This window comes from Heterodontus francisci, chromosome 33 (assembly GCF_036365525.1).
Source record: "Heterodontus francisci isolate sHetFra1 chromosome 33, sHetFra1.hap1, whole genome shotgun sequence".
Taxonomy (NCBI): Eukaryota; Metazoa; Chordata; class Chondrichthyes; order Heterodontiformes; family Heterodontidae; genus Heterodontus; species Heterodontus francisci.
This window is the reverse complement of record NC_090403.1, coordinates 42,786,792-42,809,896: the sequence shown is the minus strand read 5'-3', so window position 1 is coordinate 42,809,896 and position 23,105 is coordinate 42,786,792. Positions and strand designations below refer to the sequence as shown.

Here is a 23,105-nt window from a genome sequence, read left to right as displayed (position 1 = left end):
CAATTGCTTTTATGCTGTATTAAACTGGATAACTATTAAAAGAAGTTTATCTCATATGCACAAATGTCTTGCTGAAAAATATTAGCTGCGAAATCCTTTCTGTCTGTAATGAGTTAGTCAAGTTTTTTTGGTAATGGGTCTTCTTGTTTGATTAAATGTTTTACTTCTTTAATTTCACAGAAGTGTAATCTGAGAAAAATGATCACTTAGCCAAAGAAGGAGCTGTTAAGAGGGTAACCAAATCATCTGAAGACCAAGCGGAGATGCGGGATTCAGGAAGTTTTCAGAGATAAGATAGGATGGGGCAATCAAAGTTTGCCTTAATTTGCATTGAGGCAAAGCAAAACAAACACCAAGACATAACTTGGCGGGTGGTGAGAAGGGCCCATCTGACCCCTCCATCAATGCCCATTGCTAACATGTGTGGCTTCAGTACTGCCCAGCCACACCAGTTATAGCATGGGGAGGACTCCGAATTTAAATTCTAATTTTGGTCTTAATGAGGCTTGCATACAGCTGTTATGTAGGCCCCAAGCACACTAGGTGCATATGATTATGTTTTATCCCCACTCTCATGCCGTCCAATGCTGCCAGAACCTTGATGCACATATTGTATTTAATAAGCCTCAGGTCATCCCTCCGAAAACATGGGACCCTGGCACCTGAAGCCAATACATTAGGTCTCAGGCCATCATGCTGAAATTGTGGGGTGTTCTGCTTGGACTGCATATAGACCACTGCATTCCATTCTAGTCTCTGAGACAGAAGGGAAACATCAAGCTTTGGAAGTGGTGTAGAGAGGGCTTTAAGACTGATCCCTAATATCAGAGAATTAAGTTATGAGACGCGGATAGAAAAACTTAAGATTTTTCAAACTTGAAAGTGGGAGAATGAGTGGAGACCTTATATAATAAGTATAATAATATATAATAATTCAGAGTATTATTTCAAGTTAAAGTTTAATTTTCAAGTTAAAGTTAAACTACAGTTACAGGAGAAGGGAAGATAGGACCAACATGTTAAAAGAAGTACTCATAAATGATGTGAGAATGTTCTTCTTCCCACAAAAGTGACTAATACTGAGTTAAGTGGTGGTGGCAAACACATTTAGGTGATGGTTAGACGTTTGATTTGGGGTATAGGTTTCTAGAGAATGATGAGCTACAAATGGCCTCCCTCATCTATACTACCTTTTTGCAGAGGATTTGAGAAACTTGAGCTTTTCAACCTTGAGAGAAGACAATGAAGACAAGGTATGTAAGATTGTGAACAGTACAGAAAAAGTAAATGTGAAACATTACTTTAAATTAAGTAAAGGCACTAGGACAAACAGGCATAGGCTCCAGGCTGAGGAAAGGCACACTTCTGACTGATGCCCAGAAGTTCTTCACAAAAAGAATGATCAACACATGGAATGAACCTGCTGAACAGAGCCAGGGAAGTGATACTCTGGAATAATTTAAGAAACAGTTGGATGCTGTGATGGTGAGGTATGAGCTACAAATTTGTTCCAGATTAATGTGGAGATGAGGCCAATGGGCTTTTTCATCCATGTCTATTGGCATCATGTAAAAGTTGGCCCACATGAAAATTATTATGTTTTATCCCCACTCTCATGCTGTCCAACTGTTGGGATTTAAGGCAGTCCAGATTTAAAATTTGTTGTCTTTATTAACATTAGATTTATGTTCTATATCCATTAGAACTGTGTCCTGAAACTCAACATGGAGGCCCCCTACTTCTCTAATGATCACCTGACCAAATTTTAGTCCAAATATTGGTATTTGTTTCCCATATGCATGAGAGTTGTGCTCCATAGATTGAAACACAGTGACCCAATTGGTGAGGTTATTTTTTTTTTGTTTCATGGGATGTGGACGTCGCTGAAAAGGCCAGCATTTGTTGCCCCTGAGAAGGTGGTGGTGAGCTGCCTGCTAGTATCTCTGCAATCCATCTGGTGTGGGTACTCCCAAAGTGCTGTTAGGGAGTGAGTTCCAGGATTTTGATCCAGTGACAGTGAAGTAACAGCAATATAGTTCCAAGTCAAGATGTTGTGTGACTTGGAGAGGAACTTGCAGATGGTGGTGTTCCGACGCATCTGCTGCCCTTGTCCTTCTAGGTGGAAGAAGTCGTGAGTTTGGAAGGTGCTGTTGAAGGAGGCGTGGTGAGTTGCTGCAGTGCATCTTGTATACGGTGCACACTGCTACCACTGTGCATTCATTGGTGGTGGAGGGCACCAAGATACATACTGAGAAGTTTGTACTGAAAATACTGTTATGGAACAAGTCGAGAATAAATGCTAGAATTAAACTCAAAACTTTGTAGTTGATCGTGCTCTCTGCAGTTGGCAGCATAGCAGCCCCTGTCTTCATCCACGGGGTTGGTTCCATGCTGGAAATCTCGAATAAAAACAGAAAGTGCTTGAAGTAGACAATATGGCCATCAGCAGCTGAAAAAAGACAGTTTAATATTTCAGGTGCGTGACTCCAATCATTCTTTTCACAACAATAAAAAGCAAAATACTGCGGATGCTGGAAATCTGAAACAAAAACAGAAAATGCTGGAAAAACTCAGCAGGTCAGGCAGCCTCTTTGGAGAGAGAAACAGAGTTAACATTTCAGGTCTGTGTGCTGTAGTTCTCAAGAGCTATGGTAGAGAGCCAACAGTAAAAATGGATGGTAATAGGCATCCACGAGCAAAGGTCAGTGGGAGTCAGGGGGCCAAGGAAGGCCACTTTCTGTCAATGCTTTTTTTTCCAAAAATATACTTTCTTCATAAAAACCTGTAAAAAATACATTACAAAACAGTTCAAAATAGTTCCAAGTTGACATTCCAGAAAGTGCAAAAGAAATCAGTTTTCTTCAATACAGAACGTGAGTTGCCTCACAACCCTTCCGTTCCATTTTACATGCCATGTAAAGGCCTGCTACCCAACCCGAACCCAACGGGATCCGACGACATGTGTCGAGTTAGGGTCGGGTCGGGCCCCTCCTCCGGGTCCGGCTTTCGGGCCCGGGCCGGACACACACAGTAAGTGCTCTGCCGGTAAGTATTAAAATTAAAAAACTTACCTGAGCTGGGAGACTGGGACGAAACTGAGTCTGCGCAGTGAGCGAGTGACGTCACTATGACATCATCACGCATGCGCTGCAGCTTCCTGGAGGTTCGGTGTCAGGAAGGCAAGTAAAGGGATGGTCGGGTCGTGCTCGGGTCGGGTTGGGCACGGTTAATACTTACAAAATTGCATCTCATAGGATACAGTAGGAGCAGCATTACTGTCACCTAGCAGAGAGTGTCATTAACAGATACAGTTTCCCACTAGTGTTATTGTCACTTTATTCCTGCAAGCTGTGTTGAGGGGGATTAACATTGAGGTCAATATTTCCAACAGAGGCTGCATTGCAAATAAGAAGCTTAGTAACTTACTTGCTCAGGCAGTGTCTTTTTAGCTTTAACAATGAGTCAGCTCAGCTGTTGGATTTCTTGGCACGATCTCGCTAGCTCGGACCCAGGGGAATCATTATTCCTCAGGTAAATGGCTCAAAGCACAGATAGTGCACGAACCATTCCAGCTGCATTCTCAATTACATTCCACCTTAAATGATGTATACTAATAGGAATCATCAGATCCATGCCAGGAGAATTTTGAAATCTACGTGTTATGGAAGGTGATGACACAGGCATGTACGTTAGTGTTTATTCCTTTCACAACTGTGTCAACAGCACTGACGAGCAGCATGGTTGGAAACAAAGGTTCAAACCTGAGCCATGGCAATTTCCCACAAATTGTGTGCAATTTTGAACGATACAGCCATAAATACAAAGTGATTACAATGCCAACGTTTGAATAGATTTTTCCACCTTCTGTGAGGAATATGCGTATGTAGTTGCCAAAAGGTTCCAGTTTACAATTATGCACTCACCATTCTTACTGAAGACATGCTCTCCTAATTGAACAATACATAGCATGCTACTTAGGGAGGAATGAGGTGGAACATATACATACTATAGCTGCCATCAAATAAGCGTACCAACTGATTACTGAGTAAAACGTCTCTGTTTTACTTGACTACATCCTTTCCACAGCTTATAAATTAAACACTAGCAATGTCAAGCGCTAACTGTGTTCTGAGTTTTCCAGAGACAGACTTCTCCTGCTATAGTTAAATAAGGCGCTATCATTTGTGTGGTCTAGTTTTGTCTGTAGATGCTTTCTCTAACATGTAGGAGCAGCATTGAGTTTGCTGCTGAGAAATGGTGCAAGCAAATGAAAATAGTGGCGCCTCAAAAAAAATTGATGCAGGTTGAGGAACAGGAAAGGTGGCTGACAGTTATCAGGGCCACTGTCTCCATTACGTCTGATGCAATGCCCACAAACTTGTGCCAAGTTGTTAGTCATCAAGTGAAAGACTGAATCTGAGACAGATTTTAAACATATTCACTAAGAACACAAACACAGACTCAAGGAGCTGGTTCAAATTATCTTAAACTATCTTACAGTGCATTCAAGTCTCTTAGTCATTTTTGCAGAAACAAAATAAAACTCAGGCCGCATTTACACTACAGCTGTAGCATTAGTGTGAAGAGGTTTTGATTAACATCGACAGTGCAGTTATGGTGTAAATGAAGCTTGAATACTGAATCAGGGTCCAAGCAGATACTGGAGTGACTTTTTTGCAGTCAGTTCAGGCCTTAACACCCAATTTAAACTATGCGTAATTGTGATACTGAAATCATAGTATTTAAATCCACCCTTAGCTGAGAAAGAAACTCTCCAGATTAAGGAAATATTTTTTATCACATGGAATTTGTGCCCTTCAATTTCTGATTCTTGAGCTGTAGAAATTTCAAACGCACCCATGAGCATTGATTGCTCTGTCATGTAGCATTACAACTAACTTAGAAGACTATTACTGAAATTCTGTTTTCAAGCAAATGTCTTTACTCTATGTTTCAGCATTGATAAGTGTCAGATAAATACATGAGCCAATGCCTCAGGAACACAAACTTTCCCTCTTCCACAAATGAAGAAAGCCTCACAACCAATAACTTTCAGTGGAGAAAGGCAATACTCCTGTACAATTGCGATCCTAGTGATGCACAAAGCTGCTGTGAAAGGTGTTTCAAATTGTAAAGCTTAAAATACAGTAATGTTAATGGTCCCCACATTCCACAAAGAAAAAGATACATTTTCTGCTTCTCCCAAGCAGGATAGAAGGTCAAAGATCCAGAACAATGGATCAGTGTGGAAACCACACAAAAGGATTTAACTCCTCACATAAACCTCAGCCAGGCAATCATTTACCAGAATAAAAACAAAATACTGCGGATGCTGGAAATCTGAAATAAAAACAAGAAATGCTGGAACCACTCAGCAGGTCTGGCAGCATTTACCAGAGCGCTGTCAAAGTTCGTCAACAGAAATCACCTCTTTAGCTAACATCAAATCTGATTGCCACCACCCGAATTCTATATGGGAAATAATAGATAACTTCAAACCAAATACACACTAGTACAACAGTATTAAACTATAATTGGTGCACAACTCTTTCATATTTATGGCCAGAATATATTTGTGCCAGCATTATATGAGGCTGAGATAAGGACAAAAGAAATACCCCAGGGACAGAAAAGATTATAGGAAGTAATAGTAAAATACCTATTCAGAATAAAGTGTGAGTGATAAGACATTGGCTCCTCGTCTAGCAATGACTCGATTTTGAAATTCTCATCCTTGTTTTCAATTCACTCCATGGCTTCACCTCCTCCCTAGCTCTATAATCTCCTCCAGCCCTGCAACCTTCTGCAATATCTGCGTTCATCTAATACTGGCCTCTTGAGCATCCCTGATTTTAATCATTTCAACACTGGTGGCCATGCTTTCAGCTGCCTAGGCCCTAAGCTCTGGAATTCCCTCCCTAAACCTCTCCACCGCTCTACCTCTCTTTCCTCCTTTAAGACACACTTTAAAACAAATTCTTTGATCAAACTTTTGGCCATCTGCCCTAATATCTTATGTAGCTTGGTGCCAAATTTTGCTTTATAACGCTCCTGTGAAGCATCGTATGGCATTTTATTACTTTAAAAATGCTATATAAATATATGTAGTTGTAGCCTGTATAGCAATGCACAGAACATTAGCAACCAAATATGCAATAGGTCAAAGATATGAGAAATATACGATAAGGATATATGGATAAGGTGGGGTCAGTTACCCAAGTAAGAGTTATATACACAAATACATGTATTACAAGAGATAAGACAAATGAGTTTGAGCACAAACTCAGCTTAAAGGATATGATGTACTAGCCATTACGGAAACTTGGCTACAAGCTAGACAAGATTGGAAGCTAAGTATCCCAGGCTACAGGATTTTCAGAAATGATCAGGAAATAGGGAAAAGGGGGAGGAATAGCAGTAATTGATAAAAGACAAAATCAAATTAGTGGAAAGAAGGGAAAACAGGCAGTGGAAACAGTATGGACAGAAGTAAAGAACAGGAAAGGAGGCACGACTCTGATGGGAAATGTCTGAAAACCTCCTGACAGTAGTGATCTAGTGGGAGAATGTATAAATACAGAGATCAGAGAAGCATCGAGCAGAAATAATATGGTTATAATGCGAGACTTCAATTTCCACAAAGACTAGGAGAAACAGTATCATTCAAGAAGTAAAAGTATTGAATTTCTGGAATGTATTTAACCCATTATACTCAATTTGTTTTGGCTATAATCAGCTCTCAGTCCTCAAATTGAATCTTGTCAATTGAGTACTAAAAAGATCAGCTCCCAAGAATTATCAGTCTGCATGTTCCTCGTCATTCATTTTGCATTGGAATATCCTTTCAAAAAATATGCCCTTGACTAAGTAGGTTTTTTCATAAGTTACTTTATTAGATTAATGTAGTACAATCCAGGTCCCAGTTACGGGAGCAGTTTCAGGACATGAACTGATCAGTCTGGATTTTACAAGTTTTCTCTTATACCTTACATCCAATAATTTAACTAAGAAAAATCAGACTACCTGCCGATGCTTTTTTCAGCAGATGCTTTTGACAGAAAGCACTTTTAGAATAGATTAAATAGTTCAAAATAAAAATTAATAGTATTCACATTGTTTGTTCTACCAGGGTCTTGGAATCCTTTGTAGATTCTTCCAGCTTCGTGCTGTTGCTGTCCTTCTCTGACTACAACTCTGGAGTTGTTAGAAAATAAATGAAAACAGTGTTCAAAATTGCTTTGTCTTCAAACCAAACCAGTTAAATGCTTAGTAAATAAATAATATAATTCATTTTCTGCTCCATTGATGACAATATTTTAAACATTATTGGCAGATACAAATAAACATTCATTAATTATGGTTAGTCTCTTGAATTTGGAAACAGGATTAAGATTTTTACAGTTTAAGTAGGGAAATACAACAAAGTTTAAGCCAATATTTTGGTATTTCTGTAATTCACCTTTATCTCCTCTTCTATGCATGTGGACATATTGGAGGAGAATTTGTGTGGGTTAGTTAAGTTCATTCGATTGTGGCTCACAGACAACTATGGTGAAGGGAAATTTTGCAGAGTGTTTCTGCCTTTGTCAGGACTTATCACTATTAGTGGCTATGGTGAGCTTTGATGGACTTGACTGGACTTTCTCAGCTTACTTTTTTGTATGTTTGTATTTGAATCCAAGCACTATTCACTGGTTACTAGTTCCAGACATTTTGCTAAGCTGTGCATTACTCTCCCCTCCCCCAAAATAAATCCTCTTTGTGGTTTCTAGAGTTTATTTTCTCATAGAAGAAACAAAATGAATTCTTAAGTTTCAGTTCTAAACATTGAAAACATTTACATTCTTGTGAATGGTACAGGAGACATGTAACTGCTTCAGGAAATATCAGTCTTGCATCTGACAGTTCACTGAAAAAGTCTCAGAGATAGCAACAGCCACCTCTCATTCACACATGGTCTTGCTCAACAATTCAAATTTGTAGCCCTTTTTTCCCTTCCTGTCAGTTTAGTAGCAAGAGATTTACCCAGCCCAGTTTAGATGAGTCAAGAGTAGTATTAACTACATCTTCTATGAGTTAGCCTTTACAGCCAGTTGTTGTTCTCGCCACAGTCCCAAAGGCATCCCATTAAAGAAACACTTGGTAACATATAGCTTGAGATCACCACTCTGTAAGAGTAGGATAAAGTAAGGAGGTAGGCCTTGATGAACTACCACAGCCAGTGCAGGGATTGAACTCATGCATTGGTGTCTTTCTCCATCACATGTTAACTATCTAGTCAACTGAGCTAACCAACATGCCTTACAGTCAGTATCCATCAGAGATATATGTACATAAATTTCAGCCAAGTGTTCTATCCTTGCTACTTTGGCAGAGTCCAACTGACAACATTGTGTTTCTTTTTTGTCCACATCTGTGCAAGCTTCAATTTTCAAAATCTTAAAACTGATAAAGCTATTTAATGAGGAAATCTAAAACGACTCGCACAACTAGGTACCAAGCCAAATCCAAAACAACAGTCTTAACTACTGTATGTTAAAAAGCTTATGTCAGTATGTGCTTCCTGTCAAGATTTTTCTTTAAAAACTCTTATGCCTACATTTATAATGGAAGCTCCCCATGTAAACTTGTCGGGCTGTAATTACCCTCCTCACGGTGGGAGTGCTGCAGCAATACCACTGGCATTCACACAAGCAATAGTGCTATAGTTTACAGAGTGTTTTTCTTCAGCTTACCTTCGACACTGTCCAGAGGCTCATCCTAGAAACAGTGAAGTTATGTAAAATTAATATGTAAAAATAGAAAATGCGCGCATGCAAAGAAAGCCAAAGTACAACGCCCTGGGGGGAATTTTAACTCCCCATCCCCTGCTCAGTAGGAATGCTTGGAAGCAGGATGGGGGAGACAGTTAAAATGGAATAGGTGAATTACTCACCTGTCTTCCTTGAGTTGTGATTATAAAATGCCTAATTTTTCAGGCTTATGAGATGCCTGTCTGAGTCAGGCAGAAGCCTCATATATTTATGCAAATTGGGTCCTATTTCATCAATAAGGCCCTGAGACTACTTTAACCAGGTTGTCAGCAGTTGCCCTGACAGCATAAGCCTGATCAGACCGCCAGAGAAGCCCTTAAGGTAAGTTTAAACCTTTCTTTTGTGAGTCTATGATGAGCAGGAAATCAGCCAGTGACATGTTAACAAAGCCCAACTGTTAAAATTAACTGGGCCTCCTGCTATCACTCCTGGATAGGCCAGCTGTTCTCTAGGCCGCTTTCCCACCTGACAGTAAAAAATTCCCACCCCTGATATTAGGATAACTGTTTAAATTTTAAGTATTTCAAAATAGAAGTTTCATTCTAACACATCGCCTAAATGTTATAGTAGCCTACGGTCAACAACTGAATTTCTCAAAAGTATGACTGTCAAAGTTACAGCTGAGTTGCGAATGCTTTCCAACCTCATGGAAGAAAATGGATATTCCCATTCTGTATTAGTTTTTACCATTCTTACAATAAATTTATTTTAACAGGGAAGTATTGAAAGGTCAAAAGAGACATTCAAACTAAGTCATAGGAGGCTTTGTCTTTATGACTAGATGACATGTTGAAAATTCCTTTCCAAGTACTTGGATCACATTTGGCTGTGAAACCAACTAATCCCACATGGATCAGTAATAAATATTTAGCAATATTTATGTAGCAATTTTATCTGGCAGATGGAAAATTAGAATTGTTTATTAAATCTGTTGGCACTCATACAGGAAGACATGCCAAAGGGGTGATTGGAGTATTATTGTTGTAAAGTATCCAAATATGGCAAATTTATAGTAGTTGTCAGAGTGGCAGAAAAGTAATTATAGTACAAATAATGAAATATGCCAGAAAATGTTCATTAAGAGAATAGAGGGAGATGGTGGCATAATGGTAATGTCACTGGACTACTAGGCCAGAGGCTTAGGCTAGTGCTCTGGGTACATGGGTTTGAATCCCACTACGAAGGATGGTGAAATTTGAATTCAATTAATAAATTGGGAATTTAAAAAAGCCTGAATGTTAGACTCAGAATTTCAACCTGACCCGAACCTGACACATGTAGTCGTGTCTAGTCAGGTTTGCGTTGGGTAGCCAGGCTTTAACCCAAGGAACAGGAAATCTGTCCTGTTGTCTTCATTTTTGGGGAATGCATTGCCAGAATGCGTCATTTGAGCCAGCTAACAAAACTATAATAAATTGAAAGGAATTGGATTCTGTTTCTTTGTCAACTAAAACCACTTTCAATGTGGTTAAATATTTACATCTAGATCATCCATTGCAGGTGGCGGTCCAGTATTCTTCAGATCTTTCATCATCTGAAAAAAAATAAGTTAAGATAAGAAAAAAATCTCCCACTGCCAGAGTTTTATTTACTCATTGGTTTTAAAATCCAATAAATTTTCTAACTTAAAAAGAGTGCAAGCAATGAAGATTTCAGAATATATTTTATAAATCACACTTCAAAGGGATTAAATGTTTGTACTGCAGACATATACCTTAAAACACACATAACTCTAAGCTTCTGAGTTGCAGTTCAGAGCAGCTAGAATCTTAAAATGTTCATTCATCAAATAAAATGAGGTAACTATCCAAATTTAATCTTAACTATCTGGGACTACAAATGAAACGTTAACACATTTCAGACACTACCAGTAGATATTCACACTAACTATTGGGAGGAACAGTATTTATTTGGATGCAGTATGAGGTATTCTCGCTATGTCCCACATCCAGGAGGTCGACTGCTGGTTGATTGGACAGGTGAGCTATCCTGTCCCCAGAGAGCTAGCAGAGGGTCAAAGGCTGAGCCTTTGATTAGATTAGATTAGAGATACAGCACTGAAACAGGCCCTTCGGCCCACCGAGTCTGTGCCGAACATCAACCACCCATTTATACCAATCCTACACTAATCCCATATTCCTACCAAACATCCCCACCTGTCCCTATATTTCCCTACTTTGATTTCTTGTTGATGGAGAGAACCATGGAACAGAGAAGCACATGTTTTGGGTTGGTTGGGAAGAACTGCTGAGATGCAGCATGTAGCTAACCTGGCCCAGGACAAACAAAGGGCTGATTCAGTGAAAAGGCTGACCAAAAGGAAGTGTTACTTAGCCCACCAACAATGTCAGCCTGGTACATTTTTATTATTTTATCTATTACATGGAGGGGCTAAAAATAAGTTAAAGGTGAAATTTGCCACAATCATATAATCTTACAGCATAGAAGGAGGCCATCGTCTTGTCATGCTGCCACTTACTGACTGTAAAATAAAGTCAATTAACTATTGAAATCTAGTCATGTCTCACTAAAGCATTAATCACTCCAGCTCATGGAGGGATGCGCGAGAATTAGTATATCTCGTTTATATAACAAGTGAATTTCAGTGTTGCACTTCAAGGTCTTCTTACAGATGAACTAATTATAAGGGGTGTAAGGCCTGTTTATGAGAGATACTAGTACTGAACCCAAGAGGTGAGCTAAGGTAGACCCAACATTTTTAACAATTTGTGACTGCTACACAGATCCACATGGCCTGTATTCGGGCTTGCCAGCTGGATATGCTGGCCATGTGTATGTATTACTCCCCATCCGTGTAGCTGAGCCTGGTCTCCACTTGTCTCGGCCATCCCTGCCATTGGACCAAGATCTTGTTTCACTCGGACCGTGTGGTAGTTGGTGTGCAATGGCCATCCCATGTTAAAAGAACCCACACACAGGCATCTTCCACCCCCTCAAAATGAACTTCAGGACCTGGAATATCAGGATTGCACTATTCGGTCACCTAAGGACCCACAACCCTGGAGTGAAAGAAAGTCATCCTCGTTCCTGAGGGACTGCCCAAGAAAGAAGAAAGACTGATTTACACTGGTGAGAAAGGCAACTTAAAAATGTCTCAGATTTAAAAGTGAACTGAACAGGAAGAGTGATATGCAACCAGAAAAGAGGCAAGGATTGAATTAGCATGATTAGTGGCAAAAGAAAAAGCAAGAGAGAATTTCAGTAGAAGGAGTCACATGGAAGCAGGAATAGTGAGAAGCCAGTTGTTGAACAACATCAGCTGTGAGTGGCATAAGGGGCAGTTCATATCAAAATGGGAAAGCAACAGGAGCAGGGCCCATATGCAAAGCAAAAGTGGAATGAGTTGGTGAGTATATCCCGAGAGTCGACTTTGTAGGAGGTCAGGTGGCAGCAACAATATGCAGCTGTTGAGGGAAGGAGGGAATAGGAAATCCAGGACCTGGGTTATGTAATGGCTTCTAGTAGCATATGCATTATGCATTAAGTGCAATTGTTCAGTCTGCATGGGTACATAAGAACATAGGGATTGCTGGATGAAAAACAAAATAAGGCCAGTCTAGTTTGCCTTCTACACATGATACAATGATGATGGAGTTGCTGACTATTCCTAGAAATCAATCTTTATCAGTTAGTTCACAACAGACCCAGAAATGATACAGTTTGCAACAGAGACTCGATCTCCAAGTGGTTTGTTAAGTTGTAATGAGGTTGCTTGAGTCAGAACATGAAGACTCAACGAGGCATAGGGGCCTGTGAAGTATGAATGGAGAGTATAGCTGTGAGCAGGAAACTTGAAGCACAGCAGGGAGCATACTTGGAGAGAACTGGTAGATTATTTATGTTTATTATTTTCTAAATGTTATTTTTGAGGGTAAACAGAACTGTACGGCAGCTGCACCTCAGAGAAGTTGTTTTCTTGTTGAAATGCAATTGAGAAGAAAAATTAAATTAGGAAGAAATATTACAGGTCTTCTTTAATCACACTGATGAATAGGGTTAAACAAAAATTGAAAATAATCATTTAGAAAGGAGAAAAACAAAGACTTAAGCTTTAACCAGAAAGACTCAAAAAAAGTTGATCAGTGATGGCATCACCAAACTTTGGCATACTGATTGTTTTAATGATATAACCTACTGTGAACACAACAGCTGGGCAAGAAGTAAAGGCCTGCTCGGGCCTGCAATGAGACCTGACCCGAGCCCCACAGAACCCCATCCGAGCCTGAGCCCGAGCCCGACCTGGCCCGAGTCCTTCCATTTTTTCCCATGCCCGACCCAACCCGACCCGACCATCAGTTACCTTACCTTCCATTTTTCACTTTGTTCCTTACCTGCTCAAGCATAAAATAACTGTAACAAAACCACCTTTAAAGTCCAAAAAGTAAATTAACATTAGAGTCACTTACCTGAGGTTGTGATGGAGCGTGTCCGATCCGGCCCGAGCCGAGCCCGAATGCTGGACCCGGAAGTACGACCCGACCCAACACGAACCCGACGCATGTCATCGGGTTTGGGTTGGGTAGCAGGCCTTTAGCTCACAGAGTTTAGAGCTTTTGTTGCAGTCCATAATATTCTGACATATGCATTTATTTACATGCATATATTTATTGTTGCACAGCATATTAATTACGGTGAGAACTATGTATTGCTTGCTGTGAATTATGCCACATAACTGGATAAATATTTAAATAATAGGAGACCCAGTGGCAGAGAATATTTAAAAGCACATTACTGCAAAGCAACAACAGTATGATGAAATTAGTAACATAAAGGCAAACAGTTTCAGTGCCAAGAAGTAAAACAGGCTTTGCACATTTAGAATATTAGACTTATACAAGTAAAGCCTTCTCCATATTAAAGATAATGTGGAGTATAACACTTCTGTTTTTTAGTTGTCATTTGCAACTGAGACGAGTTACAGATTTCTTTATAGCAACTGGTCATATTCCACAGAGGTCGAACGTACATTTGCGTAGCGTTCCAAGTCAATCATCTGCTCATCATCATCGTGCCAGTCCCTCCAGTTATCAAAGTCCACAGCTAACCAGGCATGCTGTGGAAGAAAAACACACAGGAGTTAATATAAGCTTCCAGCTGATTCTGTAAATAGTAGAGGAACGTCACTCAGTGCATGGCAACATCATTTTGCCTTTGGGACATGGGTATACACCCAATTAAGGCTAGATCACAAAAACAAATGACGTCTACAGCAAAAATGTATTTTGTACCTACAATTCAATAGAACCAGTACTTGTTAATCAGTCAACCTCATTTAAAGATCATTGGGACAATTTTAATTTGCCTACCATCCCTGTTCATGTTAGAAAATTGGACGGTGGGAGACAAAAATGGTAAACAAAAAAATCTCCCGCCCAGAGGTTTTCAAACTTCTTTGGTTAAAGGACCACTTTTCAAATGGATGAGTAATCATGGACTCCCATCTAAATTATATACTGTATAATACTCATAATATGAAACGTGGTTTAATAATGCTTTTTTAAAAACATGTATTTTACTTGCAGATATCAGTAAGATATCTCACTTCTCACTGTAGAGTCTGAGTATCCTTGTCAGAATCACAGAGAGAACATGAGCCCAGGGAGTACATAACACAGAGAAAGCACTAGGGGACCAGGGGGTGAGCAGCAGCAACAGTGACAGCAGAAGCATGAAGAGAACAGAACACTGAGAAAGCAGAAGCATGGGTAAAGTAGGATCATGGAGAAAGCAGTAGCCCAGAGAGAGCAGGAGCACAGTGAACAGGAGCCTGGTGGACCAGGAGCACAGAGAGTGCACCAGAGGAGTAGGGGGAGATTGGGAGCACGGTGGGGGAGTAGAGCATGCCTCCAGCCACCACTCATTTGTTTACTCTTGACCACGGTTGCTACCTGTGGGCCAGCCATGCATCGTGGACCCCCTGGAAAGTTGCTGCAGACCCCCTGCAGCCCCCAGTTTGAGAACCACTGCACTAGTCGACCAAATCTATTTTCAAGTGGGCCTTGAAATGGGCAATCAGGGCTCCTGTCTGATACAGGCGGAAGCTTTATTTCAATATTTAAATGGGGGAACTATGCCACAGCAGGATCTCCAGTCAATTTTCAGGTGCCATTGGGAAGACCTTGCATCACGTATGCTTTACACATTGGTATTGGATGTGGAGTGGCCTAACCAGTAAGCAACCATTCAAAGCCAGTCCAGAAACAGCACAGGTAAGTAAATGATTTTTGTCCAGCCAGGAGCAGCATGAATGCTGGCAGCTTACTGATATTATGTAGGTGAGGCCCAAACATCAAAATGGCTCGTGTCTCCCGCTAGTGCTCCCACGCAGATGTAGTGGACGCCCGGTCCATCTAATTTGCACCGGAGTTTGCAAAAATGAACCTCTCCCCGTTAAGATCAGATAGTGCAGGAAGTGGGTCCAACACATTAATGCTGAACTGAAGTATACTAATCACATTAATGTGCTCAAATGACTGATCAAAGTGCACAAAAGACAATAAATGTCTTTATTACAATGCAACAGTTTACCTTATAAAGCGAGAAAAATCGCATAGCTGTAAATCTAAAGCCAGGAAATGTTCCCAAGCCTCTGCTGGTGCTTCTCCCAGTCATTTCGTGGTGCAGAATAGCTGGCTGCATTGACTAGAATTCCTTTCCACATTTTTAACCCATGAGTGGAAGGGAGGAAAGGGGGAAATGAAAACATATTCTCTCCGTACACTGCAATGTCCACAAACAGAACCTTCCACAGTTGTTATAACTGTGTAACTAAAGCACTCCCAGTTGTAGCCTATTTAAGTATTAGAACCATACCTTAGTTTTGTCCTTGGTCAATCTTGGCCAAGCCTTTTTACCATCAATTTTCCTCATGAAGAGAGTAATAGACCTATCTGAACGCTTGTGTCTTGAATCCTGTCAATTGAAGGAAAACAAGTGACTAAACCCCGAATAAGAAAAGGAACTTCCTATTCCCATAGCACATGATTGCAGAATACAAGATGCTGCTTTATTGCAAGTTAAACAGTGTTTAATGATCACATTATACACTATTTTATGACCAAAACAGCCTACATGTCCTGCTATGTATTTCACTATTCCACTATCTGGACATGAAATGAGTCTCGGTCTGATTTTAAGCTCATACTCATCATGACATGACCGGCACGTGCCCAAACTGAGAGGTCCATGGACTGATGGCAATTAGTCCTTTGGCCTCATCAGCACTCAGCGTTAGCTACCAGTGCTGGTTGCATCTCCACAAACAGCTTGCCCGAGCAAAGGTATCAATGTCAGGCCTCCTACCTTGCCAGGAGTGGCACTCACAAATGTCCCAGGAGGGGAGATTTTTAGTGGGTTACAGGGGAGGGGAGGAGAGGGTGGCTGATCGTGACTCCTGCTCCTCTTGGCAAAAGAGATTTTTTTTTTTAAAAAGCAAAATTTTTTATTTTACAAACTTATAGACTTTTATAAACCCGGGATCACTGAAAAATCTGATGCCTGCCAGACTAGTTATTAATTTCTCGATTGGGTCCTTCAACAGGTATTAGGCCCCTAGTTTACATTTTAAGGAACCCAATGTCTGTTTTAAACATCTGCCTAGGACACCTAAAAAGGCCTCATGAGATTCACAGTGGAACCACACCTGTGCAGATTGGGGACAGGCTGTCTCATTGCTAAATCGGTATATTTCTACCTCAAAATTTTGTTGGTCTTTCAGACCAATGCAAAATAGAGTTTTTAATTTAACGACAAATGAGATCTCATGGAATTTCCCAAGTTAATACATGGATAGTTCAGTGAGGTTAGCTTACCTGTATTATAGATACACATAAGTCTGCGCCCCTTGGACTTGAGGGAGTGAAGATGGGGCACGTGAAGGGAAATGATAAAGTTGAGATACAATGAGGGTTTTCCTGACAAAAACCTTGAAAGTGTTGGTAAGGGAGTGGTTGAGCACGTCAACAGTGGTCTAGGTATTGTGATAAATGGCAGACCAAAGGCTAAGCAGTTGGGAGTTTGAGAATGTTTTTTGTATTCATTCATGGGATGTGACTGTCACTGGCAAGGCCAGCATTTATTGTCCATCCCTAAATCTCCTTAACATAGTGGCTTGCCTGGTCATTTCAGAGGGCAGTTAAGAATCAATCACATTCTGTGGGTCTGGAATCAGATATAAGCTAACCAGGTAAGGACAGCAGATATCCTTTCCTACAGGACATTATTGAACTAGATGGGTTTTTACAACAATCCAGCAGTTACATGGTCACTATTACTAATTGTGGAGCTTTCTCTTGCAGATTTATTTAAAATTCCCTAGCTACTATTATGGGATTTGAACTCCTATCTCACAATCATTGGGCTTGCAGGCCTCTGGGTTACTAATCCAGTAACATAACCACTATGCTACTGTTCACCTGCAAGCAATTCTTTCAGGAGCAAAAGCAGAAGATAGTGGGATTCAAAAGGTAAGGGGACTTGGGTGGCAACAGATAGAAGGTAGGTTTGACAGTGAACCCACTAAAGTAGAGAGGCCATAGGAGATAACATGGTTGATGGGTGGGCTTGAATATGGGTAGGAAGGTTTAAGCAGACAGAAAAATTTAGGGAGAATGGCGGACAGTGAAATTAGGAGGAGCAAAGGGAGCTGAGGAGAAGATACCAAGGATGAGAAGTTGTTCAGTGCAGAGACTGAGGAAAGAATGAAGGGAAAGTGTCTCATGAGAAGCTCAGATGGACGCAAAGTTCCCACTCCTGAAATATGCAACTCTACACATGCACACTTTCCAGCAAGGATTATTAGAAAGCAACAAAGAACAGGAAGCTAGCTATTTTTCACCCTCTTAATCCTGAGGAACTCAAGCCAATTGGTACCAGCTCAATTGCTGCTCTGGCTTGAGATCAACCAACTCAGCACAGATACGGAATTAAAGCTGAACCTTCTGGTTTGGGTAGCTTAGCACTACAGAAGACAGTGCCTTCAATCACTGGGCTAGCAGAGGGGCTGACTTTTATCTACTTTATAACAATATAGATTTAAATAGTCAAAGCGATAAATTTCACATGACCCAGAATTGGAGTGCCAGGTTTTCCACTGAACACAATCTAATGCATATCAGTTTATCCAGGTAACATTGATGTTTGTCCATTAGGTATATACTTACATTTGGCTCCACTTTGCTATACAGTTCAATGTTATTGTAGAGTTCTGTATTATCTGCTGATTTGCAACTGTTGAAGTTAAAATGAAAAAAGTAATTAATTCATATTCTCTCATATAAATATGTAGATGATTACTTGCATTTATATGCTACATATTTTATTTTCCACAAATAAAGCTGCCTTTAGTAGTCTCCTAGTTTTCAGTCATGCACAACTGCCAGGAGTTCATTCAGGTCATAGCTGGAGTTTTGGGTGAGATGTCTAACAGAAGTAAAATGTCTCATCTCAATTATTTTGAGCTCACCAATACCTGCCGTGCACCACAATCTTTGGAAATTTAGGATCATCTAGCCAACGTCCCCATGTCAGACTTCCTTCTCATCTCAACTGTACAGATGGTCAATGAGCTAGGTGAAAGCAGGACAAAGTAACTAGTTCAAATTTCTCCCTCTGTAAGCAGCACCTCACATCTGCTCCTCACAATGGTATGATTGAAATTGAGAATCCACTGAGCTGAGAATAAGTCTTCCTACTCCATGACACAGAACATTGGAATTCCACAACACTGTGCCATCTGGCTGCAGTTAAAATATTTAGTCTTAATCAACAGTCACATTCAAGCTTTCTTATGGGTAGAGTTTCAGGCAACATCTATGGGTTAAGATGAGCAAACGTCCTGGAGAATAGCTCTAAATGGTTGTGTCTACTAACTGTGGATCATTCCACACCCCCCCCCCCCCCCTCTCCCTGTGACAGCAGGCACACTAGAACAGGGAGTAGAACATTCAATGGCAGCTTAGTATTATGTGCCATTTGTTCATCATTGTGAGTACAAATTTGCATTGAAATACACATCTAGCAGTGATCAATAACTACAAAAATTAAATGAGTCACAGTAAACACAATGCTTTCTTACCTGAAGATCAGTCTGAATTTTTCAATTTTAACATCAACATCCTTGCTATATTCCACACAGAACTCAACAAACACATAGTTCTTGCGGTCATACCATTGTGTCTTCGCTGGCTGTCTGAAGAAACAGAAGTGAATCAAGTGGTACTTAGTCATTCTCTAATTCTTAAACTGTTAGCTATTATAAGTAGAATCATAAAGAGGCAGGCACTTATTTTGAAGTTTGAAGCTTTGGACGGTGACTTAAGAGCTAAGTTGGAAGTTAAATTAAGAAGAAGCAGACACTGTACCCTTTATTTTAAATGTGCATTAGCCCTTTGTACATGAACTTTGATAATCAGACTTTTTACCCTACAATGCCATTGGTGCTCATGCGCAGAGCATGAATCGCATATGCCCTACCCATTGGTATTGGGCATGGTGGCCAGCAATCCTGAATGCAACTACAAGATACTACTCGGGAAACAACACATCAATATTTTAAAATGAATTTTGTGGGGCAGGTATAGCATGAATACTGTCCACTCGCTGATATTACATAGATCAGGCCTGACCATGAATGTGCAATTGGTTCAAGCAATATTTTGTTAACAGGTCCTTAGATAGCAAAAAACAAAAAAGTGTCATTAATATAGAACCTTTAATGTAGAAAAATATTCCAAGGCACTTCACAGAGGCATTTAAAAAAAAATGGATGCTGAGACAGAGGCAAATATTAGCAGGGTGACCAAAAGTTTGCTTAAACAGGTAGGTGTAGGTTTTAAGGAGGTCTTAAATGGGGATAGAAAGGCAACGATGTTGGGTGGTTCAGACCTAGGCAACTGAAATGTGGCCAACAGTGAAATGAAGAGATGGGGAGATGTACAAGAGGGTAGAGTCTGTGGACTGTGCATCCCCTTTGCCCCTCTCTCTTTTTGCCACCAACTCTATCCCTCTCCCTGGCAATTGTCTGAGGCTGAATCAGACTGTTCGCAACCTTGCTGTTTATTTGACCCCAAGATGAGCTTCCTACCACAATTCTCACCATCACCATGACGTAAAGGCCAGCTACCCGACCCGAACCCAACAGGACCCGATGACATGTGTCAGGTTTGGGTCAGGTCGGGTCGCACTTCCGGGTCCGGCATTCGGGATCGGGTCAGGTCGGGCTGGGACGGACACACTCTATCACAACCTCAGGTAAGTGGCTCCAATGTTAATGTAATTTTTGGACTAGAAAGGTGGTTTTGTTCCAGTTATTTTAAGTTTGTGCAGATCAGTAACAAAGTGAAAAATGGAAGGTAGGTTAACGGATGGTCAAGTCGAGCGTGGGAAAAAATGGAAGGGCTCGGGGCGGGTTGGGCTCAGCGTTGGATGTGGATCTGTCGGGCTCGGGTCGGGTTTCATTTGCAGACCTGAGCTGGCCTTTACTACGACCACCTATTTCCACCTCCGTAACATCATCCAACTTCAACCTTGCCTGAACGTAGCTGCTGCTAAAACCCTCATCTATGCCTTTGTTACGTTTGGACTTATTTATTTCAATGCACACCTGGCCAGTCTCCCACTTTCTACCCTCTGCAAATTTGAGGTTCAAAACTCTGCTGCCCATGCCCTCACTCGCACCAAGTCCCATTCATCCATCTCCCCTGTGCTTGGCTCCGGGTCAAGCAACACCTCGATCTCAAAATTCTCATTCTTGTTTTCAAATTGCTCCATGGTTTCATCCTTCCCTATCTTTGTAATCCTTTGTAATCTCCTTCAGTGCTACAACCCCTAGATCTCTGCGCTCCATTAATTGGAATGAAACCGGACGGACCACCAGGCATCGACCTAGGCACCGGAAACGACAACGGCAAACCCAGCCCTGTTGTCCCTGCAAAGTCCTCCTTACTAACATCTGGGGGCTTGTGCCAAAGTTGGGAGAGCTGTCCCACAAACTAGTCAAGCAACAGCCTGACATAGTCATACGCACAGAATCATACCTTACAGACAATGTCCCAGACACTGCAATCACTATCCCTGGGTATGTCCTGTCCCACCAGCAGGACAGACCCAGCAGAGGTGGTGGCACAGTGGTCTACAGTCAGGAGGGAGTTGCCCTGGGAGTCCTCAACATCGACTCTGGACCCCGTGAAGTCTCATGGCATCAGGTCAAACATGGGCAAGGTAACCTCCGACTGATTACCACCTACCGCCCTCCCTCAGCTGATGACTCAGTACTCCACCATGTTGAACACCACTTGGAGGAAGCACTGAGGGTGGCGAGAGCACAAAATGTACTCTGGGTGAGGGACTTCAATGTCCATCACCAAGAGTGGCTCGGTAGCACCACTACTGACTGAGCTGGCCGAATCCTAAAGGACATAGCTGCTAGACTGGGTCTTCGGCAGGTGGTGGGGGGAACCAACACGAGGGAAAAACATACTTGACCTCATCCTCACCAATCTGCGTGCTGCAGATGCATCTCTCCATGGCTGTATTGGTAGGAGTGACCACCGCACAGTCCTTGTGGAGACGAAGTCCCACCCTCACATTGAGGATACTGTCCATCGTGTTGTGTGGCACTATCACCGTGCTAAATGGGATAGATTTCAAACAGATCTAGCAATGCAAAACTGGGCATCCATGAGGCACTGTGGGCCATCAGCAGCAGCAGAATTGTACTCAACCACAATCTGTAACCTCATGGCCCGGCATATCCCCCACTCTACCATTACCATCAAGCCAGGAGACTAACCCTGGTTCAATGAAGAGTACAGGAGGGCATGCCAGGAGCAGCACCAGGCATACCTCAAAATGAGGTGTCAACCTGGTGAAGCTACAACACAGGACAATCTGCGTGCCAAGCTGCGTAAGCAGCATGCGATAGACAGAGTTAAGCGATCCCATAACCAACGGATCAGATCTAAGCTTAAGATCTGCAGTCCTGCCACATCCAGCCGTGAATGGTGGTGGACAATTAAACAACTAACTGGAGCAGGTGGCTCCACAAATATCCCCATCCTCAATGATGGGGGAGCCCAGCACATCCATGCGAAAGATAAGGCTGAAGCATTTGCAACAATCTTCAGCCAGAAGTGCTGAGTTGATGATCCATCTTAGCCTCCTCCTGAAGTGCCCAGCATCACAGATGCCAGACTTCAGCCAATTCGATTCACTCCACGTGATATCAAGAAACGACTGAAGGCACTGGATACTGCAAAAGCTATGGGCCCTGACAATATTCCGGCAATAGTACTGAAGACCTGTGCTCCAGAACTTGCCGTGCCCCTAGCCAAGCTGTTCCAGTACAGCCACAACACTGGCATCTACCCTGCAATGTGGACAATTGCCCAGGTATGTCCTGTACACAAAAAGCAGGACAAACCCAACCCGGCCAATTACCGCCCCATCAGCCTACTCTCTATCATCAGTAAAGTGATGGAAGGTGTCATCAACAGTACCATCAAGCTGCACTTGCTTAGCAATAACCTGCTCATTGACGCTCAGTTTGGGTTCTGCCAGGGCCACTCAGCTCCTGACCTCATTACAGCCTTGGTTCAAACATGGACAAAAGGGCTGAACTCAAGAGGTGAAGTGAGAGTGATTGCCCTTGACATCAAGGCAGCATTTGACCGAGTATGGCATAAAGGAGACCTAGCAAAACTGAGGTCAATGGGAATCAGGGGGAAAACCCTCCGCTGGCTGGAGTCATACCTAGCGCAAAGGAAGATGGTTGTGGTTGTTGTAGGTCAATCATCTGAGCTCCAGGACATCACTGCAGGAGTTCCTCAGGATAGTGTCCTAGGCCCAACCATATTCAGCTGCTTCATCAATGACCTTCCTTCAATCATAAGGTCAGAAGTGGGGATGTTCGCGGATGATTGTACAATGTTCAGCACCATTCGTGACTCCTCAGATATTGAAGCAGTCCGTGTAGCAATGCAGCAAGACCTGGACAATATCCAGGCTTGGGCTGATAAGTGGCAAGTAACATTCGCGCCACACAAGTGCCAGGCAATGACCATCTCCAACAATTGAGAATCTAACCATCTCCCCTTGACATTCAACAGCATTACCATCGCTGAATCCCCCACTATCAACATCCTAGGGGTTACCATTGACAAGAAACTGAACTGGAGTAGCCATATAAATACCGTGGCTACAAGAGCAGGTCAGAGGCTAGGAATCCTGAGGCAAGCAACTCACCTCCTGACTCCCCAAAGCCTGTCCACCATC

The 23,105-nt window shown here is 41.8% G+C and overlaps 1 protein-coding gene across 3 annotated transcripts in view; it reads right to left on the bottom strand.

The window, feature by feature from the left end:
- Positions 1-998: 998 nt before the first annotated feature.
- ptges3l (prostaglandin E synthase 3 like) overlaps positions 999-23,105 on the bottom strand; it is a 32,530-nt gene continuing 10,423 nt past the window's right edge. The window contains exons 2-8 of one of the 3 annotated variants that reach the window (XM_068013393.1): positions 18,910-19,023; positions 17,996-18,062; positions 15,648-15,746; positions 13,801-13,887; positions 10,294-10,347; positions 7,113-7,194; positions 999-2,449 (exon numbers count right to left, since the gene is read on the bottom strand). In XM_068013393.1, coding sequence (XP_067869494.1) covers positions 7,123-7,194; positions 10,294-10,347; positions 13,801-13,887; positions 15,648-15,746; positions 17,996-18,062; positions 18,910-19,023 — 493 coding nt within the window. In that variant the 3' untranslated portion in view covers positions 999-2,449; positions 7,113-7,122. Of the gene's footprint in view, positions 2,450-6,935; positions 7,195-8,735; positions 8,761-10,293; positions 10,348-13,800; positions 13,888-15,647; positions 15,747-17,995; positions 18,063-18,909; positions 19,024-23,105 lie in introns of those variants that run through there. The other 2 variants (XM_068013394.1, XM_068013392.1) reach the window with 2 other exon arrangements.